Source organism: Podarcis pityusensis (genome assembly GCF_964106645.2).
Source record: "Podarcis pityusensis genome assembly, chromosome: 13".
NCBI classification, from domain to species: domain Eukaryota; kingdom Metazoa; phylum Chordata; class Lepidosauria; order Squamata; family Lacertidae; genus Podarcis; species Podarcis pityusensis.
The window spans coordinates 36,189,311-36,209,547 of NC_138038.1; the positions used below are offsets into that span (position 1 = coordinate 36,189,311).

The following is a 20,237-nucleotide window of genomic DNA, read 5'->3' on the forward strand; positions in this document are numbered from 1 at the left end:
TGCTCAGGAAACACATCACCTGGGTTTCTGATCCTCCTGTCTGGTCTCTGGTCCCAATACCTTTCAGTTGATCATACCAGCCAAGAAGGAGGATGTTGAAAGAGGAACTCAGGTTGAGGGTTCCGTAGCCAGCAACTCTCCATTGCACCTTGCCGTACTGTACCACGAATGAGGCTGCAGCTTCTCAAACATCCAGTGCTCTGTGACACATTTTCCCCCCCTTGACATGCAGATATTCTGTAGTCTGAAAATATGGTTGACCTCAGTAAGCTCACTGACAAGCCACATCCCTTTTTAGGTTGCAACCACAGGTGTGGGGACAGGAGGGGGGAAGAGGCAGCAAGCAGCTTTCAAAACCACATTGGTGATGCTGCGGAGATTTAAGTGTATTCAAGTTCTCTGTTGCCCTACCATAAAAATTCCACACTGCTTTGTTTTGTTGTTTTTTAAAGGGTAGGAAAGTAAATGGAATGAAAAGTGTGGGATGAACAAATGATTTATTTCCTATTTATTTTCATTGCATTTATATATTGCCTTTCTGCCAAGGCACCCAAGGTGGTTTACAGTTTTAAAATATTAAAATAAGTAAAATTTACTGTTTCACTAAGATTTGGCTATACGGTCGCACCTTGGTTGTCGAATGCCCTGGAACTCGTACGTTTTGGCTCCCAAACGCCGCAAACCCAGAAATGATTGTTCCGGTTTGCAAATGTTCTTTTGGAACCCGGACATCCGACAGGGCTTCCGAGGCTTCTGATTGGCTGCAGGAGCTTCCTGCAGCCAATCAGAAGCCGCAATTTGGTTTTTGAATGTTTTGGAAGTCGAATGGACTTCCAGAACGGATTCCGTTCAACTTGCAAGGTACGGCTGTATTCATTATGGCCTGGTTCACATGGCATGGGAAGCCAAACTATGGTTTACCAAGGCCATGTGAACATGTGTTCGAGAAAAAGAAAATAAGTGAAATTCCAAGTTGATGTCACTGAGTTATAGAGCAGGAGAGTGTGCAACTGCGGGCGACATTCGTTCAAAATAAATATAGAAGTTCACAAAGTGACTGTGTCTGGTGTTGCAAACAAATTTCACCACCACAGTGATCTGGAGGCTGGAGCAAGTCTGGAGGACAAGTGCCAAGATCAGGAATAAATGGACAATTCTCAGAATGGAAGCATGCAAGAACTGGGGTTCTCCGACAATCTGTGTCTGGGCTGGTACTTTTCTAACTCATTCATAAATTGTCTAGAGTTGCAGATGAAAAATGAGGCAGCCAAGTTTGCCGATGACACCAAAATATTTGGTGAAATCAAAAAGTAGTTGTAAGGCACAGCAAAAGGATCCCTCCAAGCTGAGTGAATGGGTATTAAAATGGCAAATGAAGTTCAGTGTAAGCAAGTATGAAGTGATGCATATTGAGGCAAAATAATAATAATAATCCTAACTTTGCATATACACTAATAGGATCTGGTACCTATCCAGGAATGAGATCTTGGGGTTGTGGTGGATAGCTCAATGAAGGACTCAGCCCAGTGTATGGCAGCTACGAAAAGCATGAATTCCACGTTTCAGATCATTAGGAAAGACATTGAAAATAAAACCCCTTATCACACTGCCCTTATACAAATCTATGGTGCTAACACCACTTTTGGAGCACAGTGTTCAGTTCTAGGTGCTACACCTCAAAAAGGATACTGTAGAGCTGGAAAAGTTTCAGGAAAAGGTAACCAAAATCACCAAGGGGTTGCAGCAGTTTCCCCGTGAGGAAATGTTACAACCTTTGGGGCTTTTCCTGCTGCTACATCCCAGGCAACAACTGCAGCAATCTGGGGGGAATAACTATCTTCTAAACGACAACGTATCAACTGGGGAAATGTTATGCTTATAGCAGCAACAACTTTCTGGTTGCCTCCCCGCCCCCTAATAATAATAATAATAATAATAATAATAATAATAATAGAAGCAACTGGCTGTTTGTGAGGATTCCTGACCATTCAGAAAAACGGGCTGACGCTGACATCACTGCAGCTGTAAGGATTTTTACGCAGGGCTTCTTCCTAGCCCGCTCCACATATTTCAATTGGTTCCCGCAAGTATATTTTGTAGAAAATTGGGAAGGCTGGAAGCGATTACGGAGTTTTAGAAGTTGCTTTACTAGTGCGTTTTCTCCCACTCTGCATCCGCTTTAAATCTGATCAGCGATGCCTTGTATTTATTGTGTAGAGGGACAGATCCACTTGGGGGAGCTATTAGTCTCTCTGACAGGTCGGGCGAGACAAGGGCTGGTTTAAATCACGGTGACGGGCGCAGCGTTCGCTAGATGGCGCTGCGCCTTCCACGGTCCTCTTCCCCCACCACCTAGCCCTCCCCCCCCTTTATTTCCCCAACCATCACTCCCCCCTCCCCAATATCCCGCGCGGATAAGCCCTGATGTTCTGCACTGCCTCCCTGCACATCATTCCCCGACATCCATCCGTGTGCCAGCATGGGGGGCCGGCGACCAGCGCGGTGAGCGGGGTTGGGGTTGTGGGCGCCCCGCGTCGGAGGGATGGGGTCCCCCCAGGGGTATCGAGCTTCGTGGTGGACGTTCCTCTTGCACCAGGCGCCGCACATCAACTTCCAGTTTGAAGCCGTGGGGAGCGAATTTGCCCCGGAGGACTGGGGGTATCAGCAGGTGAGTCCCACGACGATGCCCAGAGTAGGCATGGGTTTGCAGGATCTGTGGGGTCAGCGAGCCAGGCAGAAATCAGGCATGGCTGTGGGAAAGATGAAGTGAATGAGAGAAGCGAGAGAAGGAGGACGGGGGCAGGCGGGGGCGGGAGGAGAAGGTGAGGGGAGAGGTGGGGGTGGGGGTGGAAAAGAGGGGAATGGAAAGGGCTTTTGAATGCACGGAATTAAGATGTGCGCCCATAGAATTAAAATGCGTGCGCGCAGGCAGAGCTGTTTGGATGGAGGGAGGGATGGATGGAGGAGCAATCAGGACGGGATGGCAAAGATTAAGGGTGGGAAACAAGGGGGAAGCAAGACGGGTAGGGAAGGAAACCAGGGTGCAAAGATGTGGTCCAAAGAAGAGGAATACCTGGATGGAGAAAATGAGAAGAGTTGAGGGAGAAGGGGGAGATAGTGAGCAGCGGATAATGTAATGCTAAAGGAGGGAGGGAAAGGAGCAGAATGGGGGTGAAAGGGGGACTTGTGAGAAAGGGAAGGAGAGGTGAGGAGAGTTAATGGGGCAGCTAGTGAGAGGGGGGTGGGCTGGAGGAGGGGGGAGGAAGGATGGGGAAGGGAGAGAACCTGACAGGATGCTCTGGGAAAGATGGAGGACCAGATCGAGAGATAAGGGAAGAAGGATGGGGCTGGAACTGCACACAGAGCGAAAGAAGAGGATAATGTGGGACAGGAGGAGACAGATGCCAGGGAGGAAGGGCTAAGGAGGTCCAAGGAGCATCTCTCATGTGTCAAGCTTTGAAGTCAAGGAGAAGCCATCAATGGTCCAGGTGTGTGTGTTGAGGTTGCATCCGTGGAGGGAGGCTCAGCTGTCGAGAGACTCGCCTGCCTCAGATTTCTGCAGCCCCTTGTCATAGCTGATGAGGCTCAGCAACCTCTTCCCGTGTGCAGTGTGTCTTATCTGGGGCGACTCACTTAGGACTCTCCTTCTACAAACAGAGAGACCCGACTGGCTCAGAGAGAGAGAGAGAGAGAGAGAGAGAGAGTGCACTTGTGTAGTGGAATGTAATGTGCGAACCAGCTGCACACGGATACGGCCCCAACAGCCGTTCTTGCGGTTGCATCCGCCCAAAAATGAAAGGTTGTGTGAAAATGAAAGGCAGCTGATTTATCTGCATTATTAGCCTGGTTCACACGTTAATGCCTTTCCCTCGCTACACAAGCAAAGGCGCATGAGTGCAGCTGAGGACATGTTGAGCTTGTACTGTGTGCAGATCAGCATTGTGGCTGTGTAGATGCGGCCTCTGCCTCTGCGTTCCTAATCCCACTTCATCTATTCCTCAAACCAAAATTTTATTTCTCGGCCTTTTGCGTCTTAATTTCAACACAAATTGGAGCACACCCAATATTAATTTAGGAGTGTGGGATGCTGCTTATGTCATCCAGGCCAGGTTTTCCCAATGGGTGCCCTCCGGATTCCTACAACTCCCATCAGCCTCAGCATGGCCAATGGGCAGGGGCGATGGGTGCTGCAATCTAAAACATCTGGAGAACACCAGGTTCAGAAGGCTTGCCTAAACAGGCAGTGGATCTCCTGGGTGTCAGCCAGAAGTCTTTCTTTCCTATTATCTGCTACTGCAGATCCTTTTAATTGAAAATGCCAAGGCTGAGGTTGGGGCCTTCTGCATACAGAAAGGCTGTGTATACAACATAGATTTAAAACACACACACACACACACACACACACACAAATCCTTTGAAGTGTAGTTTACCCTTCACAGAACTAGAATTCCTGGCACCCTTAGGAAACTACAGTTCCTGGGATTCTGGCAGGTGGGGATGCTTTCAATGTGCTTTCAATGTATGTTGTGCATGTACTCTTGTCACTGAGGCCCCCATCTCTACTACATGTTTAAAGCAGGATAATGCCACTTTAAACCGCCATGGATTCCACCCAAAGAATCCTGGGAGCTGAGAACAGAGCTGCAGTTCTCAGAGTGGTTTAACAGTCCATTCGTATTCCCAGGGAACTCTGGGAGAGGAGCAGGGGGTCTTCTAGCAACTCTCTGCACCCTTAGCAAACTACAGGTCCCAAGATTCTTTGGGGGGGGAAGCCATGACTGTTCGAAGTAGTATGATAGTGTGGTTAAATGTACCATGCAAATGGGGCCTTCTTAGGCTGTGGGCTATACAATTTGAAATTAAATTGTAAACTTTGGTCAACCCCAACGTCCTAACTTCTCTGTAAAATCTAGTTGCTCCTTCAATCACCTCTGCTGATTTCTCTTTTCTTTTCCCCAAGCTGGGAAGGAAAGTGTGAAAAGAGAGAAGCAGAACATTTATCTGTCCTTTTATCTAAGACATGAACAGGCTCATTCTTAACCCAAGCCACAAAAGCTAGCTTGCCAAATTTACCAAACGGGGATTGGGGCACAAACCACTGTGGACAATATGACTAACTGATGCTGCTTTGCCAATTACATCCTGCCTAACCCAATTTGTCAGATTGTACCTTGTGGAACTAACCACCACATGATTTGGACGCCGCAAAAGAAATTTGGTGTATTGTTTTGGAAGAGCAGAATCTCCAAAGCTACGCTAGTAAATACCAAAACGAACAAAGTCAAAGAGGGAATGACTAGGACCTAGGGAGCTGCCTTCTTCTACATCAGACCATTGGTCCATCTAGCTCAGTATGGTCCATGCTGACTGGCAGCAGTTCTCCAGTTTTTCAGCCAGGGGTCTACTCCCTACCTGGAGACAGCAGGGGTTGAACCTGGGACTTTCTGCACGCAATCTGGATCACCCAGTGCACTCAGATGACTTGCACTGCACCACCCCCAGAGACATGACTGGGATATAAGAAAGAGCCTTCATCCTTAGCAGAAGAACCTTAATAATAACAACAAATGGTCCCTTGTCTCCCTAGAGACTAACACATTTTATTACAGCATACGGTTTCATGGACTAGAGCCCAGTCCATCAGATGTTGGATCTGATTAAGTGTCCTGTAGTCCTACAACAGCTAATGCTGTAATAAAACATAAAAAGCAACATTAGCCATCTTGGTCCATCAGGTGGGGGGAGTGGGAAATCCAACAATCCACATTGGACAATACTTTTTTGTTAGGACCAACCAAATGTTATGAAACAGTGGCAAGGGTCCGAGTTCTCCAGAGCGCTCCTCAGGCAAGATGCTCCACAGCAAAGCAGGGGGCAAGGAGGGTTGAGCAAAAAAATTAGGTTGTGTGTTGTGGTAGTTAAAATGTGTTAGACTGTGTGCACGCCATACATTTAAAGCACATTTCCTTCTTCAGCCCCCCATGCTTCGGATGTGCTTTAAAAGGTGTACACAGCCTTAAAGGTAAAGGTACCCCTGCCCGTACGGGCCAGTCGTGTCTGACTCTAGGGTTGTGCGCTCATCTCACTTAAGAGGCCAGGAGCCAGCGCTGTCCGAAGACACTTCCGGGTCATGTGGCCAGCGTGACGAAGCTGCTCTGGCGAGCCAGCACCAGCGCAGCACACGGAAACGCCGTTTACCTTCCCGCTATAAAGCAGTACCTATTTATCTACTTGCACTTAAGGGTGCTTTCGAACTGCTGGGTGGGCAGGAGCTGGGACCGAACGACGGGAGCTCACCCCGCCGCGGGGATTCGAACCGCCGACCATGCGATCGGCAAGTCCTAGGCACTGAGGTTTTACCCACAGCGCCACCCACGTCCCTGGTACACAGCCTTAGTCTTGCACTAAAACAGAGTATCACAGCTACCTCTCTGGACATTGTTAATGAAAAGAGATTGCCCCAATTCAGCTTCTCTGAGGGGTCTTTGCCGTGTCTTCTGAATTCCATCGGTGGTCTAGCTTAGGCCAGCCGCTTCGCTCCAATGGTGCTGAATTTGAACAGATGCTTTAAAAACAACAATGTGGGCAATTGTTGAATAAATGACACAGTCGTTGCTCATTCTCCTGGTGTGTCAGTCAGAGAGTCAGGTCTGCCTTGGCAATGCCTCACATGCATTCTGTAATCTTCCCACAACAGCCAATGCTGTTTCAAGTACTCATTGAGTCCCTGAAGGACCCCCCTGTGATCCATCCCACTTTGGAACGGAGCTGCGCTCTCAGTGTGAGCACAACATCTCACAGCAATTAGTTCTCCTGCCCCATCGGTGAAAGAGTCAGAGAGACATTGTGAGGTGGACCATGGGAGGCCCTCTGTGGGGTGAGGCCTGGTGCATTTTTGGCACTGTGATTGTTTTGTACCAAATTTTCCCAGCATTGAGTTGCAGGAGCCACCTGCAGATTTGGGTGAAATTTATAATGTTTAAAGGAGACTAGAAAACATGGCCCTTGGATAAGCATGATGCCAGCCTTGCAGGCTGTTCCTAACCTGTTTCCTAAACCAAATACTTGTGTCGTTGAGTGGCAAATAAACTCACTCGCTGGACCCCTGCAAAGAGTCTTTGAATGGAAGAGTTCTCATTTCCATTCAAAGCACTGGGACTGTTGTTGCCTGGCCCAAGTGGGATGGGTGGTGGCGGGCTCAGGGAGCGACCTCGATGGGAACAGAAAGTTCTTAGGAAGTTCTGAGCTGTGGCTCAGTGGCAGAGCACATGCTGTGCATGCAGAAGTTCCTGTTGTTCCTACAAGACTGGTCTGCTTGACAAAGGAGAGCCCTATTGTGAATCCACACATTATGTGGAATCAGGACATTCACAGCCAGTTCGCTCTACTGCGTTCAGTGCGAGGCCTGCTCTATCCAGGCAGAATCCAGCTCCTGTTGCTCAGTCCCAGCTTCTGCCAACCTAGCAGTTTGAAAGCACACCAGTGCAAGTAGATAGATAGGTACTGCTGCAGCGGGAAGGTAAACAGTGTTTTATGCGCTCTGGCTCTTGTCACGGTTCTCTGGGAGCCAGAAGCAATTCAGTCATGCTGGCCACATGACCCAGAAAGCTGTCTGTTGGCAAACGCTGGCTCCCTCGGCCTGAAAGCGAGATGAGCGCCACACCACATAGTCACCTTTGACTGGACTTAACTGTCCAGGGGTCCTTTACCTGTTTACCTTACCTTACCCAGGCAGAAGACGAAGGTGGTACGAACCCTGTGATGGTAGAACAGACTGTTATGATCACAGGTTGTGTACACACTATACCTTTAAAGCACATGTGAAACATACTGTTTCCCTCAAAGAATCCTGGGCATTGTAGTTTACCCCCTCACAGTTACCATTCCCAGCAACCAATAATAATAGATTGCATTGCCCATAATTCTTTGAGGGCAAGAATGTGCTTCAGAGGTACAGTGTCTATACAGCTTCAGACTGCAGCTAGGGACACCTGTTTTGAATGCTCCCCCTTGTTTTGTTTTTAAAATCCTGCTACTAAGAATTCTGCACATAACTCAGCACATTCCCTGTCAGGACGGTTTCTGTGTATGGAGAGTTTTCAAAAATATAATCGTCTACCACCACCCATCTGCAACTTGAAGTGGTACAGTCAAATCCTCAGATCTATACCACTTCATTCTACTTCCTGTGTCATGTTGACTATGCCTGACCCTGACTCACTCCAAAGCATAGGAACCAACTCCTAGGGGCCGAGGTCCCTTCGGACCCCCATAAAATATTTGAGGGTGGCACGCCCTGCCAAAGTTGATGGGCATTGCCATTCAAATGGGGTGTGTGTGTGTGTGTTGTGATCCATTATGTGGGGCAGAGTTTTCCTCCCGCCACCAATATTTTATTCAAGTTGGCACCCCTGCTCCAAAGGAAGTGTGCATAGGATTGTAGCCTAAGATGGCGGGGTTCTGGACTGTACCACTTCAGATTACAGGTTGTGAAGAATCATGTTTGTGATTGCTTCCCTTGTGTTTAAAAATGGGGGGCGGGGGGGAGGGAGTAGCCTACATGTAGCAAAGTGGTACATTAAGGAAAGGGTTATGCCTTATTCCCTGAAGTCTGGGTTTTGTCACCTTGTATTTTGTCGTCAAACTGAATTTCATCACACGGCCACACACAGAATTGAGTTTCACCACAGAATCCAAGTCCCATCACCAAATCCCTCCTTTTTTCCACACTGCATGGTTTCCTAAAAAGGAACACCAGCTGCTACCAAAGAGAGAGGAAGGGGGGGGGGGAAATCCCTTGTACTCTGAGACCAACGCGAAGTGCTGTGATTAAGCGGGCTCATGCAAATCTATTTCATTTGATTCAATTAGAGAATTTGGGTTTTCTGGTCACATAAAATGTAGGACGCCCTTCTTGACACCCTCCCTTCATAACCTTCTTTTAGAAATGCGGTTCAGACAGATCTCCACAAGGCTCTCCTTCTTCTCCCATGCTGCAAGCCTTTTCTTTCTTTCTTTTCTTTTTTTACAGCTTTTCTTTTTTAAACACTCTTCTCCCTGAACATCCTTTTAAAGATGTGAATGTGAAAAACCCGGCACGGTATAAATAATTTATCTTTTATATAGCTCTTACTCCTGGCACTTCTTCACAGTTCTCATCTCTGCCCTGCCTATTTCACTGTTTCTCTGTGAAGAAGAGCTCTCGCAGCCTTAATATATGCCCCATTGTGGCACTGCCAAGGTGTGGCTGCAGCCTTTCTTTCACTTACCTCTCTTGCTGAGCCACCAGGGAGAGGCACCAGGCAGGGCTGGCGTCAGTGCCCAACATTGCTGGGCGGTTGTTGGGGCCCGAGCTGATCCCCTTTTATGGCATTCCAGTGAGCACTGCTTCAACTTGGAGCCACCATTTAAATTACATTCAAATCCCTGGAGCGCCCCCAGCGCAGACTCAAGAGGAGCTCTGCTGAATCAGACCTAAGGGCTCTATAATCCAGCAACCCATTTCGCAGATTGGCCAACCAGGTGCCCATGGGAAGCTCACGTGCAAGACAGGAGGGCAATGGCCCTTTTCTGCTGGTGTTCCCCAGCAACTGTGACACCACCACCCCGCCATACACACGACACCTTTAAAGCAGATTCAAATCACAACCCACCCCCATGAAAGAATCCTGGGGACCCCAGGTTTCCCCATACAGGGCTATAATACCCAGGATATTGACAAACTACAGTTCCCATGAATTTGGGGAGGGTAAAGGTAAAGGGACCCCTGACCATTAGGTCCAGTCACAGACGACTCTGGGGTTGCGGTGCTCATCTCACTTTATTGGCCAAGGGAGCCGGCGTACAGCTTCCGGGTCATGTGGCCAGCATGACTAAGCCGCTTCTGGCGAACCAGAGCAGCACATGGAAATGCCATTTACCTTCCCACCAGAGCGGTACCTATTTATCTACTTGCACTTTGACGTGCTTTCGAACTGCTAGGTTGGCAGGAGCAGGGACCGAGCAACAGGAGCTCACCCCATCGCGGGGATTCGAACCACCAACCTTCTGATCGGCAAGTCCTAGGCTCTGTGGTTTAACCTACAGTGAGTGTAGGATGTGCTTTGAATGTGCTTTAAAGGTATAGTAGGTATACCCACACTCACCAGCCCTACTGAAGAGGCTCCTCATGAGGACGGAGGAACATCACCCGGCTATTGCTTTATTGTTTTAATATGCTGTACACCGCTTTGAGGTTTTTAGTAAAAGTATAAAGTGGCAAATAAATAAATAAATAAATAAATAGATAAATAAAGCAGCCTCTTAAGTCTCACCCAAAGAAGAGAAAGGCATCACTCAGACCCTCCAAGTCTCCCTGTTTTCCAGGGATAGCAGCCCCAGATTAACAGCAGCTGTCCCAGTTTCTGATTTGATCCTCCCAGAATGTCCCACTTTTCCTTAGGACGTCCCTATTTTCATCGGAGAAATGTTGGAAGGTATAGAGTTCTGCAGCCCCTGAGCCAAGGAGATAAGTAACCTTTAGAAGACATCTGAAGGCAGCCCTGTTTAGTTTTATTATGTTTTTTATTTATGTTGGAAGCGTTCCAGAGTGGCTGGGGCAACCCAGTCAGATGGTTGGGGTATAAATAATAAAATTATTATTATTATGGAATAGGACGTCCCTATTTTCATCAGATAAATGTTGGAGGGTATCACTTTTTTATAAAAAAAAAAAAGAATACAAAGGATTTGTCTGTACACAGATCTGTATAAGCTAATTTATATGTCTGGGTGCAAAATGTAGAAATAATACTGGAAGAAGTATAAAGCCATCGTGAATGGTAGCCATTGCTAGCCAAATCTGCCACAAATTCATCTAATCCCATTTTAAATCTGTCCATGTGGGTGCCTGTCATGGAAAAAAAACCAACCACCTGCACAGTCCAGAACTTCCATGAATGTAAATACCTCAAATAGCAAAAGACCATACAAACATAAAATGATCAAACTCTCATGTCATAACAGATTACGGAAGCAAATTCCACAAAAATACAGGGCATTTGTGTCACCATTTAAATTCCCCACAATGCCCCAGAGCGCCTTTACATCACAAAAGTTCAGCTCTAGTTAGCCTTCATTTCTGCAGGCAAATGTAGGTGGGAAAGCTGTTGTTTTGTTACAGCTAGCTGCTAAAAAATCAGGTCAGGAATCCTTGCCAATCTACTGCAACTTCGCTCAGAGATCTATTAGCAGATCCCAACCTGACTTCTACCTGCTAAAACGAGAGATGGTGGCGGACTTTGGGCCTGGGGGACAAAAGTGCCCCCCTCCGGTCTCCCTCTGTGGCCCTCAGGACTCAAGCCAGACCCTTCCTCAAGCGCCTTAAACTGCAATAATGCCTCTTACTTGGGCGACATCCACACCACAGAGCTTTCCCCCAGAAAGCAACAATTCCCAGCACCCTTAACAAACTGGGTTCTTGTTCTGGGGTGGGAGGGCAGAAGCCCTGTGCTTTGAATGTACGACGTGAGTGTGACCTTGCTTACCTGCATGGAGGATGAAGAGGTTTCTTTGTGTAAGGAAGTCTGGTTTTTGTGTGGCTGGAATACAGCCTACACGGTACAAGACTGGCATCTGCTGCCTGCCCACTTTGTTCCCCTGGCACTGCCCACAACTGTTTTCAAGCCCCAGGAAATTGCTCACAAATGAATACGGAAAATATGGGAAAAAAACACCACCACATTTCCCCACCTCTGCTCTAAACCATATTTAAAGGCAGAAAGGGAGACTCCTCTCCTCTTTGTCTCACACGACACTCTATTGAAAACATACTCTCCCCCCTTCTTTTATCCCTCTGTCGATGGTTAGATCATAGAGTAGAATCATAGAGTTGGAAGGGACCCTGAGGGTCATCCAGTCCAACCCCCTGCAATGCAGGAATCTCAGCTAAAGCATCCATGACATAGAATCGTAAATGTATAGTTAGAAACCACATGCCCTAAGCCCACCCCTTCTATCTCCTTCTGGCATCCTCTACACCTTATGGCAGCACCAGATCACTGGCCTCCATTGCAGGAACCACTGCCCACTTCCTCTCACACACCCTGAGCCATAAATATATAGAAAGGGACACGGGTGGCACTGTGGTCTAAACCACTGAGCCTATTGGGCATGCTGATTGGAAGGTCAGCAGTTTGAATCCCCACGACAGGGTGAGCTCCCGTTGTTCAGTCCCAGCTCCTGCCACCTAGCAGCATGAAAGCACACCAGTACAAGTAGATAAATAGGTACCACTCCGGCAGGAAGGTAAACGACGTTTCCGTGTGCTGTGGTTTCCGTCACAGTGTTCCATTGCTCCAGAAGAGGCTTAGTCCACATAACCCGGAAAGCTGTCTGTGGACAAACACTGGCTCCCTCGGCCTGAAAGTGAGATAAACACCACAACCCCATAGTCGCCTTTGACGGGACTTAGCCGTCCAGGGGTCCTTTACCTTTTTACATATATATATATATATAGAGAGAGAGAGAGAGAGAGAGAGAGAGAGAGAGAGAGAGAGATGTACACCAACAGCCCACCAACCACCGCAATTTGTGTACAATAGTGTATAAACAAACTAAGCAGATAAAACTGCCAGATTAAATTATAAATTATACACAGCCTTACTTGCCAGTGGCACCACCAGATTTGGCAGGCCCAGGATGGACTGTATTACTTACAATATGTACTGGATCTTCCTCCAAATTTGGCAGCATGTCACGTTTTGGGGGGGGGGGGAATGCAAAGCATCATTGGAATAGAATAATGAAACTGAACATATTTATAGCATCTGAGCATGGAAGTGTGCATTTGGGGTTGCATAAGCACGTGTTGATGTGCATTTTGAGAGAAAAAGGGGAGGAATAGCTGGTTTTGGACTTTCCCAATCCCCTTTGGACAGTATCTGGGGCTTCTTCTGACCTTTGGCTCTTCTCCCACACACCTGTTCATAGATTGCTTCTTCAGGTTCTGATCTTTACCTGGCTCTTGGAGGACTGCTTGAAACCAGAAGAGCATCCCATACCGCTTCTACTTTGAATGCTAATTACTCCCATAGGAATGACGTCATTTCCAATGCAGGCACCCCATGTGATGAAATTATTGCTCGTGTGTCATTAGTAGAATCTAGATGCATTCTCCAGAAGGGCTGCCCATCTCACTCCCTGTCCATCTGTATTGCCAACATTAAGGCTGCAAGCACCGTTGCACAGATAGCCAAAAGAGTGTCTCCCACATACCAGAGGGAGGTACAGTGGTACCTCGGGTTAAGAACTTAATTCGACCCAGAGGTCCGTTCTTAACCTGAGGCGTTCTTTCACTAATGGGGCCTCCTGCTGCTTCTGCACTGCTGGCATGTGCTTTCCATTCTTATCCTGGGCCAAAGTTCTTAACCTGGAGCAACCACTTCTTGGTTAGCAGAGTTTGTAACCTGAAGCGTCTGTAACCCGAGGTACCACTGTATTCAACAGGCTTGGAGGAACTCCCAAGGTTTGCAGGAATACAAAAATATTTGGGGGGGGAACCCCCACATGGGGGACCTCTAAAACAACCCTATGAGGGCTGAGCATGCTCAGTGGTCACAGAATGCTGAGTGACTGTTGCGGGTGGGAACTGTGAACCAGGAGGGAGAGGACACAGAATGGAGCAACTTGAACTGGAGCACTCCACACGCTGCAACATTGTGTTGCAGTTTCCGCTTGAAGCATGCCAATAGTGAAAGTTTGCAGGTAGCATGTAGTCCACAGCAGGGGTGGAGAAAAATAAGACCACAGGCCACTGCCGGACCATGTGCCAGTGTCTAATCGACCCCCACATGCACACCTCCTGGCTGCTAGGAGCTTTGCAAAGAATGATGCAACCTTAAGTTGCATTCACATGACAGCTTATTCCATTTTCATTGACATTTCCCTATTCATTTCCACATCATATCTGCGCTTTCACATAATGTAAAAGCCATTTCTGGAACTATGTAGTTGAACTGGAGTGGAATGTACAGTGGTACCTCACAAGACGAATGCCTCGCAAGACGAAAGAGTTTTTGGTTTTTTGAGTTGCTTCACGAGACGAATTTCCCTATGGGCTTGCTTCGCAAGACGGAAACGTCTTGCAAGTTTGTTTCCTTTTTCTTAAAACAGTTACAGTAATACAGGGTGCATTGCTTGAAGAGGTGCAGTTGCGACTTGACTTCGAGGAGCAACTCATAGCACGCGGTGTGGTAGCCTTTTTTGAGGTTTTTGAAGATTTTTTTGAAAAAATGGAAACCGTGCTTCGCAAGACGAAGAAACTTGTAAGACGAAAAAACTCGCAGAACGAATTAATTTTGTCTTGCGAGGCACCACTGTAGTGTAAATATAACATCCCTTTCCATATTTTTTGCAAACATTTTTTTTTCCTGGAAGCAAATATCATGGAAACTTGCCCTGTTTCCACTATAGCTCAAGAAGCGGCTTTTCTGTTGTGTGAATGCTCAAGTATAATGCGGAGCTTAACAATTAAGAAGAAGGTCTGGAAAGGTCCTGTGAATTCAGCCTTGGTGGGACCAAATAAGGCATTTGCATTCTCAAAGAGTAGTGGATACTCAAGATCACTTAGCTCAGATTAGTTAACTGTTCAAAGATCCTGAGTATCCACTCTTGCTTTGCAGTCTAAAGCACATTAGTGGACCATCAGAATTCTGGAAGGCAATGCTGATCATACAACAAGGCTGGGGTTAAATCATCTCTAGTTTTAAGCAGTACAATCCTGCCTCTACTTTTCCATGCTTAAAAATCAGAGAGACTTGCATGTATTTGGGTTCTCAATTTCAGTCTTAAGGACCACTCCTATTTGTGTTTACTGAGAACTATGTCCCATTAAATTCCATGGGGCTTCTTTCCATTTAAGTATATTTCTATTTAGAATTGCAGCCGGAGTATGTGTTTGTGGGCAGAATATACTGATTCTTAATAGTGGTAGATACCTGGGAAAGTGCAGATTGTCAGAAGACTGTGTGATCTGCATTGTGTAGCTTCTCAGCAGGAAGTATTCAGAAATGTGGCATTAATAGAAGCTTCTTGTGCAGGGTTGGCCCACCCACGAGGCAAGGTGAGGCAACCACCTCAGGTGACAGGATCCATAGGGACAGCAGGCCTCAGTGCATAATTTATTTGCCCCTTGTTCCTTATGTAGAACTTCACTCACCCCTTCTTCCCTGGTGGGGAGGGGCACCATTTCATGGTTCGCCTCAGGTGCCAAAATGTCTTGGGCCGGCCCTGTTTTCGTGGTAGGGGAAAGGCCTTGCCAAATCTTCCTGCTCAGAAGAGAGGTTAAAAAAAGGGAAGACTCCCAGTCTTAATATCTTTTGTATGGTCCTAAGTATCATTTTCAGGGATATATATGGAGTAGACTCCACTCAAGATTTGTGTTGGGTTTACTCCAGGCTTCCTCAACCTCGGCCCTCCAGATGTTTCGAGACTACAATTCCCATCATCCCTGACCACTGGTCCTGCTAGCTAGGGATCATGGGAGTTGTAGGCCAAAAACATCTGGAGGGCCGAGGTTGAGGAAGGCTGGTTTACTCCTTAGTTTCTTCTTCTTCTGAAGATCCCACAAGACAATTAGAGGTTTAGAATCAGAGTTCTCCTTCTCTTAGATGGGCTACCTTCCCAGGGCTGATGAGCCCCACCTGCCCCTCAATTCACCATGTGCAGGAACTGCCTTCTTGACTGTTGGACCCACCATTGGTCTCATCCGCTGCAGCCTGTCTTTGCTTGCATGCAGAAGTCCCTAATTTATCAAGGCTACCCTTACTTAGGGATGCGGGTGGCGCTGTGGGTTAAACCACAGAGCCTAGGACTTGCCGATCAGAAGGTCGGCGGTTCGAATCCCCGCGACGGGGTGAGCTCCCGTTGCTCGGTCCCAGTTCCTGCCAACCTAGCAGTTCGAAAGCATGTCAAAGTGCAAGTAGATAAATAGGTACCACTCTAGCGGGAAGGTAAATGGCATTTCCGTGTGCTGTTCTGGTTCACCAGAAGTGGCTTAGTCATGCTGGCCACATGACCCGGAAGATGTACGCCAGCTCCCTCGGCCAATAAAGCGAGATGAGCGCCGCAACCCCAGAGTCGGCCACGACTGGACCTAATGGTCAGGGGTCCCTTTACCCTTTACTTTACCCTTACTTGGTGTGGATAGCCAGTCAAAGCCATTCCCAGGTGCAGCCGCTGTCGCATGCTGACAGCTCCTAGGAGCTACAGGTGAGAGCTGAGTGCAAGATGGAGACCAAAGGTGGACAATCTGCCCCAGAAGGAGCGTGACGTGGCCTTCCCCTAACACCCCATACACACTATTACGTTAATGAGCAGTAAATAAACAGTGATAAAAATGTTCCCCTGGGGAAGCTGCTTCTCTGAATCACCTATAGACATATACAAGACACACAGAGCACGTTCCTCCATCCAGTCTTTTATGAACTCACATGCAGAGCTACTTTGTAACAAGAGTGGGGGTCATCACGTGGGGATCATGTCCCATTGATGACGACAACAACAAAAAGACAACAAAACAACAACAACAGGCTGGTTCACACCAGCTGAGAGATTTGGCTTTGGGATTAGGAGACTCAAATATTTGAAAGTGCTTTTTAAAACAATCGGATCAAATTAGCTGGATTAATGAGTGTCAGGGGATCTGTGAATTCATTCTGGATGGGGAGGGGGGAGAACAGTTTTCTGCATCCTTCTTACGTTCTAATAGCTAAAGGCTTTCCTCTTGCATCCTACCCCCTTCACTAACAGTCTTATTAATTAATATATTCAATTAATCAGCTAATTCATTTATTTGCCCTCCATTGATTGATGGATCTATCCATCCATATCTCTCCCCCCGATCCCTTTTGTCTTCTGCATTTCCCCTTTCTCCATTCACAAGTATCACCATCAGGTTATCTTTCTGTCTCTGCAACAGACTGAAACAGGCAGGTGGATTTATGTAGTAAAGATAACCCAGCCGTAGAGAACAGGCTTTGCATGCAAAACTCCCCAGCTTCAATCTCTGGCATTTCCAGGTTACAGCTCTGGCTGGGGCTGAAGGGAGTTAGGAGTCTAACACACCTGGAGGGCACCAGATGAAGGAAAGCTGCTCTAGAGACCTACGGTGCAGCTCCCATCATCCTGAGCCATAGCCATGCTGGCTGAAGTTGATGGGAGTTGGAGTCTCACCACTCTGGAGGTCCACAGCATCTCCCATCCCTAGAGTAGACACTTACTGAGCTTTGGACCAGTGATGTGATTTGGTAGAGGGCAGCTTGCTACTCTCTATGGCAGGAAGAGGAAGAGGATGGGCAGGGGGACAAGGAAAAAGATTGAGTGGGGAGGAGTTTCAACAAGTGGATTATTATTATTATTATTATTATTATTATTATTATTATCATCATCATTAACTTATTACCATTTATTTATTATTACAGTATCTCCATTTATTAATCGCCTTCTACACAATCATCTCAAGGCCGTCGCCTACAACAGAAACAGCCAAAATAAATAATAATAATAATAATTTTTTATTTATATCCCACCCTCCCCACCCGAAGCCAGGCTCAGGGCGGCTAACAACAATAAAATAATACAACATTCTAAAATCATTTCATTATAAAATTAATTAATTCAAAATGAGGTTTTAGGGTTTTTTAAAATAAAATAAAACCAGCCAATGCCTTTAAAACCAAACTTAAACAATTTAAATTAGACACTTGGAGCAAAACATTGGGAAAGTTTGTTGGAACAAACATGTATCCAAGTGTTTCTGAAAAGTGCAAATAGTAAGTTCCTGTCTTATTGAGACAGGGGTGCTACTCCAGAGTACATGCGTAGCCACACTAAAGGTTTTGTTCTGAGTTACTGCAGAGTAGGCTTCTGAGAGACAGTGGTACCTTGGTTCTCAAACTTAATCCGTTATGGAACTCCATTCCAAAAGCAAAGCGTTCCAAACCAAGGCGCAGTTTCCCATAGAAAGTAATGCAAAATGGATTAATCTGTTCCAGGCTTTTAAAAACAACCCCCAAAACACAATTTAACATGAATTTTACTATCTGACGAGACCATTGATCCATAAAATGAAAGCAATAAACAATGTACTACAGTCACACAATCAATCAATCAATCAGTAGCTGAACTGGTTTGACGCAGTGGCAAAAACAAAACAAAAAGAGCTGTAAAAACAAAAATGCAAAATAAATAGCAAAAACAGGCAGAGCTCAGCATAACACTCAAAACGGAAGTGTGGCGCTCAAAACAGAAGCATAGCACTCAAAACGGAGCACATTTGGCTTCTGACAAAGTTCACAAACTGAAACACTGATTTCCGGGTTTGCAGTGTTTGGGTTCCAAGTTGTTTGAGTACCAAGACGTTTGAAAACCAAGGTAACACTGTATGTGGAATTTGAGGAAGAAACTTTCCTATAGACCACGGGGAACTAATGGATCATTTCCTTTGCCTCAGTATGATTAAGGGTGGGGTAGGGGCAAGATCTCTGGGTTCTGATCTGGCAGCTACAGGCTTGTGTGAAGAAGGGATGCATGCGTGCACTGTCTCAGTCTTAGCCTTTGATTGTTGCAGTTTTGTGTTTCCAAGTCCTCGTAGTTGTGGAGACAAACCCTGCTTGGGTCATTACAACAGAAGGCTTAGAAATTAAGGTGACTACATTTGTGGGTGGGCAGATACAACTGGGTCCTCAAGGATATAGTTCTGTTCATGCTCTATAACCATGAAAATGTGGGTTGTGGATGGGGGGGAGGGTTTTATCTGCAGAACTGGCCACCTGCCCACCCATTCACCAAAATTTCTGAACAGAACCTGAGGGGACAAGTTGCACCTGCATAGACTTTGGCTGCTCTGGTGGGAACCCTATGAAAAACGGGGTCCCCAACCAAACCTGTAGAGCCTCAACTGAACACCCAAAGGTGAGGGTGGTGGCAGTGGGCATGATCCGATGGATCATGAATGGGGTGTTGTGCCACCAACTTCAGTTTGCCCTCAGCCAGCCCATACCTGCCTGCCTTCTTTTTACAACATGTTCAGGGCGTGGCGTTGCCTGTCAGTTCCCCACTCTCAGTCTCAGTACAGTGGTACCTCAGGTTAAGCACTGAATTCGTTCTGGAGGTCTGTTCTTAACTTGAAACTGTTCTTAACCTGAAGCACCACTTTAGCTAATGGGGCCTCCTGCTGCTGCTGCACCGCCGGAGCACGATTTCTGTTCTCATCCTGAAGCAAAGTTCTTAACCTGAAGCACTATTTCTGGGTTAGCGGAGTCTGTAACCTGAAGCGTATGTAACCTGAGCTACCACTGTACTGTCCTTGTCAAACGCAGCAGGGAGGAGGAAGATGGGGGCAAACCTAGTTAGCTTGCTCTGTCCCCTCGTTGGCTCTGGCACCACCTACTGTTGGCCTCCTTGCCTTCTGCTCCACGGATGCTTCACCAGGCACCACAGGTACATGTTTCAACATCTCCCCTATCCACACCTTTCTATCCAGACATTGGGGAGGGGGAGAAATGCCCCCAGGCATTTCTTATTTGTGCATTTGGGGGTGAAAATGTAGGTCCTGGCTTTATGGAGCCAGTGTGGTGGTGTAGCTTTGGACGGGGTGGGGGGGTGGGGGTGGGGAGCTGGGTTAGGTGTGAATCCCTGCTTGGTCTATGAAGCTCAATTGCTCCTTCCCTGATCAATTTACCTCACAAGATTGTTGTGAGCAAGGGTGTACCAACTTGAATAAAATATGCGGGGGGGGCATAATTGGTCACAAGACACACTATTTGAATGGCATGGCCCATGAATTCTGAGGAGGCTTGGCCCCCTAAAATATTTTATGAGGGAGCCAAAGGGACCTCAGCCCCCCAAGGAATTGGCACCTATCCTTGTGAGGGCAAATGGGGCTAATAGCATCAGCATACAAAGCCTTGAGCTGCTCAGGTGTGTATGAGTGTGAGGGGGAATGAATGGAGGCAGAACCCAGGTAAGCGCCGGGAGATCTGATCCGAGGCCTCTCTCATCTTTGCTTTCCTAGTAGTGCTCAGTCCTTCAAAAACCGTTTAGAGGCCCATTACGTTAAATTAATTATGTCTATAACAGATGTCTCTGGTGCCAGAGGGAAAACAAACACATTCAGGGAGGCAACTGCGGAGCTGAGCTAGGGCTGGAGTGCGGGGCCAGAGAGGCCCCAGACGACCACCCAGGAAGCAGCAGGAAAT

General features: G+C 47.1%; 1 protein-coding gene and 1 long non-coding RNA gene across 3 annotated transcripts in view; both read left to right on the plus strand.

The window, feature by feature from the left end:
* The window catches only part of LOC308460234, a 204,987-nt gene that overhangs the window by 61,198 nt on the left and 123,552 nt on the right, over positions 1 to 20,237 (plus strand). The window lies entirely within an intron of this gene.
* TTYH1 (tweety family member 1) overlaps positions 2,427 to 20,237 on the plus strand; it is a 65,644-nt gene continuing 47,833 nt past the window's right edge. For both annotated transcript variants that reach the window (XM_080976213.1, XM_080976214.1), the window contains exon 1: positions 2,427 to 2,668. In XM_080976213.1, coding sequence (XP_080832339.1) covers positions 2,543 to 2,668 — 126 coding nt within the window. In that variant the 5' untranslated portion in view covers positions 2,427 to 2,542. The remainder of the gene's footprint in view (positions 2,669 to 20,237) is intronic.